The sequence below is a fragment of the Sinocyclocheilus anshuiensis genome, unplaced genomic scaffold, assembly GCF_001515605.1.
Source record: "Sinocyclocheilus anshuiensis isolate Anshui unplaced genomic scaffold, SAMN03320099.WGS_v1.1 scaffold79, whole genome shotgun sequence".
Lineage (NCBI taxonomy): Eukaryota > Metazoa > Chordata > Actinopteri > Cypriniformes > Cyprinidae > Sinocyclocheilus > Sinocyclocheilus anshuiensis.
This window is the reverse complement of record NW_015548213.1, coordinates 791,191-801,800: the sequence shown is the minus strand read 5'-3', so window position 1 is coordinate 801,800 and position 10,610 is coordinate 791,191. Positions and strand designations below refer to the sequence as shown.

Below are 10,610 nucleotides of genomic sequence, written 5' to 3'. Positions count from 1 at the left end.
GTGGGAAATTCATCCCATGCAGCTTCTGTGTTTCCTCTGCATTGCAAAGATGAATTTTGATACTGATATAATTTGTTTGGTAACAGCCCAAATGTCTTTTCTTCTAATTGACTGATTAAATGTAAGAATTTGACTCAAAAGATGATGCACACTTTTAGAAAAAATGGCTTTATAAAAGGTAAAATGCACATAAAAGGTACAAATCAATTTAAACTTATTGGAAAAGATTAATTTCTATCACTGCTGTGAACTGACCACACATAGTATGAAGAATATCAAAAACTTTAGGAGTCAGCTGTCCACGGTAGTCGTTAAAACATCAGCACAGTAACACACTCAGCAAAATATCGTCTAATTATCTTTATCGATAAAATCCCAGAAAATATTGCGATATTATTTTTTTGTCAATATCGCACACTCCTAGTACTGACACAAAATTATTTGCAACGGTCACCTCAAACTGTTGGTTTATTTCTGTCTTTTTTCTTTTGGCTAGTAGAAGTTATGAATGGCTGGTAACTTAAAAATTTAGTAGCCAGTGAGTGAAAAAGTTCATTTCAATCCCTGCATATATATGTGTGTGTGTGTGTGTGTGTGTGTGTGTGTATATATTAGTGCTGTCAAAATTAGTGCGTTAACGCAGGCGATTAATTTTTTCAGTGTAACGCATTAAAAATATTTAACGCAATTAACACAGGGGCGGGGCTACGGTTGGCCACCCTACTCACAACTGCTGTTTCTGTCTCATTTTTCTTCACAAGAACCATTGTTTATTTAAACGCAGAACGTCTTTACGACCACATCAAACTGGATATGTTTCAGACGTGCGCTCCAGCTTCACTTCAGCGGCAGGTGCGAGTCACACGAGTGCGGAAACAGTACTGTGCTCGCAGTGCGTGCTCTTCAATCGCATGCACAAAGGCTCCGGCGCGGGCTTTTATCAACAGCTATTGAGCTACTTGCACTTTATAATCCAACTGAAGCGGTGTGCAGCGTCAGGACGGACTGGATTTAGAGGAGGAGATGCTCTCCTCTCCCATGAGCTCTCGCTCTCATCTCACCTTGACTTGCAGCAGCTTAGAGGATCTCGCTCTAATGGGAGCAGCCGTCAATCAAATCATGTGCATCAAAGAGGTGACAGTTTGTTTCACGCTCCTGAAATATCATTCTGTGTGACACCGACAGCTCAGAGCTCTGCACTCCTCTCCATACACAGTGGAGACAGACTTGACACATCCTGAGATTGTCCGGTTAGGTTCAACTATGCTCATATTTAAAGATTCAGATCACACACATAAACAACGCCATGCAACAGGGTTATTATCATTAATGGAAACAATTACATTTCCGTAAACTGACATGAAATTAAGTTTTAAATAAACTCAAACCAAACTAAAATTCATTTTCATCATTTAATATAAAAATGGTCCAACATTTTACCTTGCGCGATGTTACAACAGAAAGCCTGTCATTCATTCAGTGCTTATCATGGCCATACACGCAATTCGCAATGCTCAGGTGAAAAGCTATAGTAATACTATAAATCTGTGGTTCTTAATTTCTTTTTATTAATTCACCATTTGTAAACTGATGTTTACTGTTAATTTTTTGAAATATCAATAGCATTTGTATTAAAACTATATTCACTGAATGTAATCCAAAAAAATCGAGAATCGAATCGAAAGCTTGCAAATCGAAATCGAATCGAATCGGGACATCTGAATCGATACCCAGCCCTAATGCTATATGGGGGTTATTTCATATATGTTATATTTGCAGCAGCAGCATTTCTTACATGCTCACAGCAGCATGTTATGGGTGTATTGGCAGTAGCAGCAGCAGCAGCGTAGCAGATCTATTCCACCAAGACCAAATACATTATCATTGTCATGTACATTACCATGCCAATCCCTCCGAGAGTTGTCATGACAGAACTAACAATTATAGTGTGAAAACTAATGAAAAGAAGAAATTATTAGATAAAGATTAAGTCTCTTTTAATACACATTACAGGTCTTACTGAAAATAATTGGTGCATTTTAATACAAAGAGTTTTTTGTTTGTTTGTTTGTTGTTTGATAAAAAAAAATGAGGTCACCTTTTAATTATTTTTTATTTCTCTCTCTCTCTCTCTTTTTTCTTTCAGGATCTAATAATTTTAAGGCTGACATCTTATTTTTCAACCACCTGCCGCATCATTCCATGACCCAATTAATGTCTAGTGGAAGAATCAAGTCTTTTTTCACAACCTGATTTAAAAAGGATTTTCACTTCTGTATGTTTTGTTGGCTGAACGGTGGATGCCCAAGTACTCAACAGTACAGCATACTGAACGGCTGTACTTCCATCCCTAATAACCTTGTTTGGGCTGGTATCAGACTTATCTGAAATGTAGCGTGTCTCAGGACTTTGAGATGTGAGGCTCATTCACAGATCCCGAACCTGCTTCAACTGCCTCTCGTTCGCTCAGAGGGACCAATGAAACGACACTAATAAAGCAGGAGAATCTGGATAATGGAGCTTGGCTGTAGAGTGACTGTAAAACAGACGAGAGCAGTGTGTTCACTGGCCCCGGCCCATCTTACAAACCTTTTACAGGCCAGAGAGCCGCGACTCTCCACGCTTTACTGACACTCTGACCTTCGACTGGGAGGCTGTTAAAGGCAGACGAACCAGACCCAGACATTTGGTAATTGTCTGAGCGTATTTATTCAGCTGCAGGACGGCGAGATAAAGAGGTTTTTCTGTTTCCGCTGAGGGTTTTCGCCTGAACGTCCTCTTCTATTGATGCATTTTTGGCCAAGAAGAGAAACATAAAAAGGCTTTTACTGACTTTATAGACACGGGTTGTTGCTGAGTGGACAAGAAGTAGATGAAATCACATGCAAATGTGAACAATACCAGGCCACTGATGAGTGGGATGCAAGAGGCTGATTGATTTTTTTTTTTTTCAACATATCTAGGACATATTTTACCCCAACAAATAAAAATAAATAAATAAATAAATAAATGTATTTATTTATTTATTTAACCCTGCATGCAACACACTTCGGCTTGTTTACTATGATGACACCACAGTTTTATAATATTTTATCATATACAATGATATAAAATATATTTTATAACATATAACATATTATAAAAATATAATATAATATAATTACAGATAATACAATTAATTACTTTGAGTATCCAACGTATCCAGCTAATATTTCATCCAATAAATAAATAAATACATTTTTATGATAAACAATACTATAGAAATATATAATACAATTTATTATTTTGGGTATCCAACATATTTCGGTCATATTTCATCCTAAATACATACATACACACATACATGAATATATTTTATTTTATTTTATTTTATTTTATTGTATTAATTATATTATATTATATTATATTTTATTTTATTTTTTCATTTCATTATTTAATTTCATTTAATTTCATTATTTCATTTTATTTCATTTAATTATTTCATTTCATTTTATTTTATTTTATTATTTCATTTCATTATTTCATTTCATTTCATTATTTCATTTTATTTCATTTTATTTTATTTTGTTTTTACACTGCATGCAACACACTTCAGCTTGTATACCATGGCGGCACCACAGTTTTACATCACTGCAGCCTGTATCCAATAGACTCCACCGCACTATAAACAGCATCCAACATCATCATGGTGTCACATTTTTAATACCAATAAATCAATGGCATGTCTATTGGCTGTAGCTAATGCACTTTGGAGGCCTTGACCAGGCCAACAAAATGGATATTTATTTGAACATGCTGGAAAATTAACGACGCATTCCTTCAATGCATTCCCTCTCTCTTTTTCCATGCAACAAGCCTGAAATGGCACGCAGGTCACATGGAATTCAGCAGATGTGTGGCGACCTCAGAGTGACTGGTCATGCTAGCAGTGATATAAAGATAGCTGGGAAAAGAGAGCGAGTTCCTAAACTCAAATCTCCAGTAAACAGCAATGAAGGAGGAGGAGGGCTGTGTTACGCCAGTTGCAGATTTAGCCTCCGGCGTGTGATAAATACGCTGCTCGAGGCTACAGCGCACAACATCGCCTCATGTGCTCTGAACTCATCGACTGACTCTCAGGACTCAAACTGCAAACTCAGACTGCATGTCAAGAGCTTTGAGCTGTGAGATGCTGCCAGTGAATTGTAAGTGGGACAGAAGTGTTACGAGGCTTCAGGCTGCTTCACATTGCTCAGACGAATGCAAACAGGGTTGACAGTGAGCCAACAAACAGCACAGGCACTGGAGTCAGTGTTTGTTAACTTTTGTTAAGGGAGCGTGAACACGCCTTGACGATGATGACGACGACGATGATGATGACGACGATGATGATGATGATGATGATGACGACGACGACGACGATGATGATGATGATAATAATAATAATAATAAAGGTTAATTGTGGTTCATTTTACTTTATTATTACCATAGTATTATATAATTTCAAATGATTAATTTGAGTATCTGAAAATAAAATAATCTCATGGAAACATATCCACGTCTAATTCCACCCTAAAATGAAAATAAATAAATAAATAAATAAATAATAATAATAAAGGTCAACTGTGGTTGATTTTGCCTTTATATCATCATATTATGATTATGAAATATATTATCTGATAATAAAATAAATACAATTTAAACAAACAAATAAATAAATGAAAGTTTTTTTTTTCTCCCCCTAGTGCTATGCCTAATTGACATGAAAAAAAAAGAAGAAGAAAAAAATGCTAAAATAATGTCAGAATATTAAACAGAGTATTGTATGTTTCTCTTAATTTGGGGAAAATAAATTAAATATGACTTTTCTAAACAAGATTCTCTGCTGCGGATGCAGGCCTCAGTGGGCAGCTGTGATTGACAGAATGTGCAGAGCCTTATCCACTTCCTGTTCTGTGCACTTTAGACAGGAAATCCTCCTCTCCAATGTTATCTACAAAGAGATGAAATCTATTTTCCTCTGTGACACTTCTTTAAGAGAATAAACACTTAACGTCCACGAAAACAACTCTGAGAAAATCTGTGATAAAACTTTTTCCTCTCTTCCTAATAAGCTAAAGCTGACGCTCGCTCAAGGACTGTTTATTCCAGGAGCCTGACACGATGAAACTTCTATTAGCTTTCATTTAGAAATGCAAATGTTTGTTTGGGCTTTGTTTTGATTCACGGAGGGAGTCGGGCTTTTCAAATGGAGTGATGTGACTGTCTAGAATGTGAATGCATTACGCCGTTCATGCAGATTACAGCCCTCGCAGCCAAACGCCAATAAAAGTGTGCAATTTATTCCAGAGGCACGACAACAAATATTACAACGTATTTCACAAAGGCTTGCTTCTAAGTGATATGCAAAGCTCCAAACTCACTATTTAAAATATACGCAGGATGATTTGCATGCAATCAGATGTCAAGTACATTTGCGACAAGGCTTATAACTCTCTGAAATACGCATTTTATTTTTATTTTAAAAGGAGAGAAGATTCAGTAAACTGCACTCAGTGTTTAAGACCTTCCATATGCAACTTATAGTTTAATAAACATGCGTTTATTATTTCACGCTGGAGAGCAAAGAGTTAAAATGAGTATATCTGAAGAGGAAAAACAAGCTAGTAATATGCTAGAATTTGATAAGATAATCTTAATGTCTCAGACTGTGCTGAAAATATTTGTATTTGCTTCTGGGTATTTAGCTGATTAATAAACAAACAGAAAATGGGCAGGAATTCATAAAGCTGAATCATTACAGTATTTGATCAAGGGGTTTTGGTTGTAGGTTGTCGATAACTAGTGTAGCTCAGATTTAGTTTCAGTAATTGCACACATTTCTAATTTCTCTCTAAATGCATCTTCTGGGGTTTTTGTATATCTTTGTGTGTCTTTTCTTATCTTCAGACAGAATAGCTGAATACGCACACTGCAGAAAACAGAGAAGCCTGTATCATAAGCTATATATGAAACATTTATATGAATCCTGCAGGACAGACAGAAGCAGTTGTTTTCAAGCAGTAAAGTTTAACCTTTACTACATCAGGACACTCTGGAGTGAAAGATGCTGAGCAAAACTGTCGGTAATAACATCTACCAGAGTCATAAAACAAACATTTCTACATCGCTTTTTCTCTTTTCTCTTTTGTCTTGTATTTGATTGTTCTCTGTGTCTAAACAAAACAACATATACAACTTTACACTGCTACTAACGTAAAACTATACTCTAAAAACATCTGATGTAATATTTTATTTTGAAGGAATTTTCCATGTTGATTTTTTGACAGGTGTTTTACCTGTATTTTTATTACACATTTATTACACATTGCATTGGGTTGTGTTTTATGGTTGAAGGAAATGTCCTCAAATATGTATATTTTGTGTATATTAATATACATGGAGTGTATATTAAAAGACCCAACTCATCCTCTGTGTGATCAGTTTGTTTTATTGCCCTCTGGGATTTTTAATGCCTAGAGCAAAGACAAATATTTATAAATGGTCTTTTGTACCTGCTGCGATCGGATTTATTAATCAAAAAGCTGTGATTCAGTATGATGGTTTTTATGTATTTTGTAGTATGTGTCTGTATGTGTATTTGGTTTTCGCTGGTGTGGTCAAAGACAAATTTCAAGCATGGTTGACAATAAAGATGTATTGTATTGTATTGTATAATGGAAATGTACCAGTAATTTTCTGCCAAGACGTTATACTTTGTTTTCTTTTTTTCTGCAGATGATGATGATGATGATGATTACAACAACTGAAGAGTTGCTGAATAAATATTCAGACTGATAATGACTGATTCATACTTATAATGTAATAATAATGTAATAATTAAATGATTAATAAAAGTATGAAAGTACATACTATTATACAGTATTTACATTTCAAATAATGCATAATATTTAACATGATTATTATTATTATTTTTATTAATGACAACTGAAGAGTTGCTGAATAATTATTCATAATTACTGTATAATGTAATTCATACTTATAGTGTAATAATTATTAACAATAGTATAATAGTACATAAAAGCATACAGTATTTATATTTCATATAGTGCATATATTTAATAATAAGAATATGTAACAATATATTATTATTATTATTATTATTATTATTATTATTATTATTATAGCTAAGACCAAATAATAGATATATAGCAGATATTGAACTGAAAAATTACATAATACTTACTGTAACAATTTAATTAATAATATAAGTTTATAAAATTATACAGTGTTTATATTTAAATAATAATGATACAACTTTTTATCATAATAAAGTATTTTTATAAATAAAATGTACTATTATATGTGGCCCTGGAGCACAAAACCAGTCATAAGGGTCAATTTTTCGAAACTGAGATTTATGCATCATCTGAAAGCTGAATGAATAGCTTTCCATTGATGTATGGTTTGTTAGGATAGGACAATATTTGGCTGAGATACAACTATTTGAAAATCTGGAATCTGAGAGTGCAAAAAAATCTAAATATCGAGAAAATATCCTTTAAAGTTGTCCAAATGAAGTTCTTAGCAATGCATATTACTACTCAAAAATTAAGTTTTGATATATTTACGGTAGGAAATTTACAAAATATTTTCATGGAACATGATCTTTACTTAACATCCTAATGATTTTTGGCATAAAAGAAAAATCTATCATTTTGACCCATACAATGTATTGTTGGCTATTGCTACAAATATACCCCAGCGACTTAAGACTGCTTTTGTGCTCCAGGGTCACATATTAGAATACCCTAGTAATATGCATGCATAGTAAGTAAATAAATAAGTGCATAAATGAATGCTAATATTGTTGTGCATTCACACACTGCAGTACACTAGGGACAGAGCACTGCCACCAGAGATACTGGCACAAGGATTCATCAGATTGCTGAGCGCTGCGTAACCTCGTCATATTCACACTGCGGCCGAACGGCGGGGTGTCAGCGGCCGCTGGGAACACTCCTGCTGGGACAACAGCAGTCGGTAACGTAATAATCCCCTTCCCATTGCATCCTGGGAAAGGTCATGCAGCCTGAGTGACACCTGTCAATCACTGCCTCTGCTTATGAGCCAATTAACCGCCGCCGTAATAAACCCACAGAGAGTCATTACTGTTCCTGACAGAGACACGCTGGCCTTTAGTAGCATTTCCATAACTTACCGTTAACCATTTCATAACCGCTAGCTAGAGAAACAGAGTGATCGAGGCGTATATTCCACAAAAAACAAAAAAAAAAAGGTTTCTACTTAAAGGTATAAAGTCCTGTTTTAATGTTGCATGGTTCCTTTTACACTCCCAACACAAATGACTATATTACTGTTTTTGGAGCATCTATAACGTAAAACAGAGTGTGACCCTGGAGCATCATCTGAAAGTTGAATAAATAAGCTTTCCATTGATGTATGGTTTGTTAGGATAGGACAATATTTGGCTGAGATACAACTATTTGAAAATCTGGAATCTGAGAGTGCAAAAAAATCAAAATATTGAGAAAATCATCTTTAAAGTTGTCCGAATGAAGTTCTTAGCAATGCATATTACTAATCAAAAATTACGTTTTAATATATTTACAGAAGGAAATTTACAAAATATTTTCATGGAACATGATCTTTACTTAATATCCTAATGATTTTTGGCATAAAAGAAAAATCAATCATTTTGACCCATACAATGTATTGTTGGCTATTGCTACAAATATACCCCAGCAACTTAAGACTGCTTTTGTGCTCCAGGGTCACATATATTAACACTAAACCCTTTGACCTTTCAAAAGATGCATCATTTGTTAACATTAATAAAAGTTTTAGACAGTAGCATATATAGTAACAAATGTAAACAAAGTGACCCAAACTGCTTGTTTCTCCTAAGAAGTGTGCTTAACTGTATTAAAAGTGTACTTGTAGTGTATTTCAAAACTAAAAAGTATATACAAAAACTTGGTATAATATTAATAAATTAAAAGGTCACTTAAGTGTATTTAAAGAGACACTTGACTGTGTTTAACACTTAAGTGCACTTTTCAAAAGGCTTCTTTCTAAGAATGTCAAATTAAAAGTCTTACTTTTAATTGTGCATTTTAAATCATTGTTTTAATAATATTCGTCATGTTTTAAAGAAGTACTTCTTTTGATGTGTTGACTAAAGCACATGTAAAGTACGTCCTGTAGTGTGTTATTCAATATCACATATGAAGTTAGTATATTTTAAATGTACTAAATTGCAGTTTCATCATAACACATGTATTACAAACATATTAAATGCATGATATGCAAGTTTCAAAATAAATGACAGAATAATTTAGTTTACCATAAATGCTTGGCAGCACATCCAGCAGTACATTTTGTGAAATGTTTTATTTAAGTGGGTCAAAAACACTCTAAAGTTCAGCTAATTGCAGCAGTTTCTAGTATAAAGTTGACTTTTCTTTTCGTTAAAAACCCAGACGAATTCAGAGATTCTGTGCACGTTGAGGGTGGATCTGACATGATCCGTGATAATAAAGGAGCCTGCTGGATATTACATTTTCCCATCCAGAGAATTATCAATGATTTACCTGTGCTATAAAAGCAGCCGCTGGGACTCAGGTGAGAAATCTGATAATACTGTTTGTTTGACTTTCAATTTTTTTCACACTACAAAGGGTGGATGAAAACAGCTTTTCATTTTCCAAACTTTCAGACATGAACATATATAAAAGAAGAACATCTATCAGAGAGGTCTGCAGAGAAACTTATAACAATAAAATAAACTTCAAAAGTGTTGGTGCCCTTCACCCGATCCAACCTTACAAAATAAGAAATATTTGACAGCGAGAAAACACACTTTAGCTTGCATTATGCAAAGCTTTGGAAACACACAGCCAAGGTTGCGTCTTGCAAGAACATGTCAAGGCACGTCATTGTCCTGTTACATCAGTCAAGTATCACTTAACCGCCCTGACAAACACTCAAAAGCAGCCTGTGCATCACGTCACAGTGATTCTGAAGGAAGAGAAGCTGTGAGAGCTTACCTGTCTGCAGATGGTGGGCGTCCGTTGCGGGGCTTGTTGACCTGTGCATAGAGAGCCTCTAAGGGCAATGCCTGGTCTCGGGGGCTCTGCGGACGCTCTAGACCGGGGTTATGGCTCAGGTCTAAGCTGCTGTCCAGGGACGAGTCCAGAGAGCCGATCCCGGCGTAGGTGTGCTCCTCGTCGGAGCTGAAGGTGCGGTTGAAGTCCTGGATCTCAGCGTAGTCTCGCTCTCTGGCCTGTCGCTCTCGGAGCTCCCTGGTCTTCGCTTGAATTCTACAAAGACAAAACATCAATTGAGGTTTAGATGTGTAGTGCACACTCAAGATCAATTTCAACATCTCTCTTTTAACATTTGAGTATTTGGTTCCATATTTTATATTGAATATGTTTTTGTTTGCTTTTTAAATTAAAATGCATTTTGATATATTTTGGGGGACATAATCTCAAAAATGTAAGAATGACCTTAAAGCATAAAATGACAATTACTCAAAATAAAATATAAATATTTTAAAATATATAAAATATGTTAATATACATATATATATATATACATATATATAT

General features: G+C 34.8%; 1 protein-coding gene across 1 annotated transcript in view; it reads right to left on the bottom strand.

Annotated features, from left to right (window-relative positions):
• The window catches only part of pard3aa (par-3 family cell polarity regulator alpha, a), a 500,803-nt gene that overhangs the window by 106,452 nt on the left and 383,741 nt on the right, over positions 1-10,610 (bottom strand). The window contains exon 21 of the mRNA XM_016440634.1: positions 10,050-10,322. Coding sequence (XP_016296120.1) covers positions 10,050-10,322 — 273 coding nt within the window. The remainder of the gene's footprint in view (positions 1-10,049; positions 10,323-10,610) is intronic.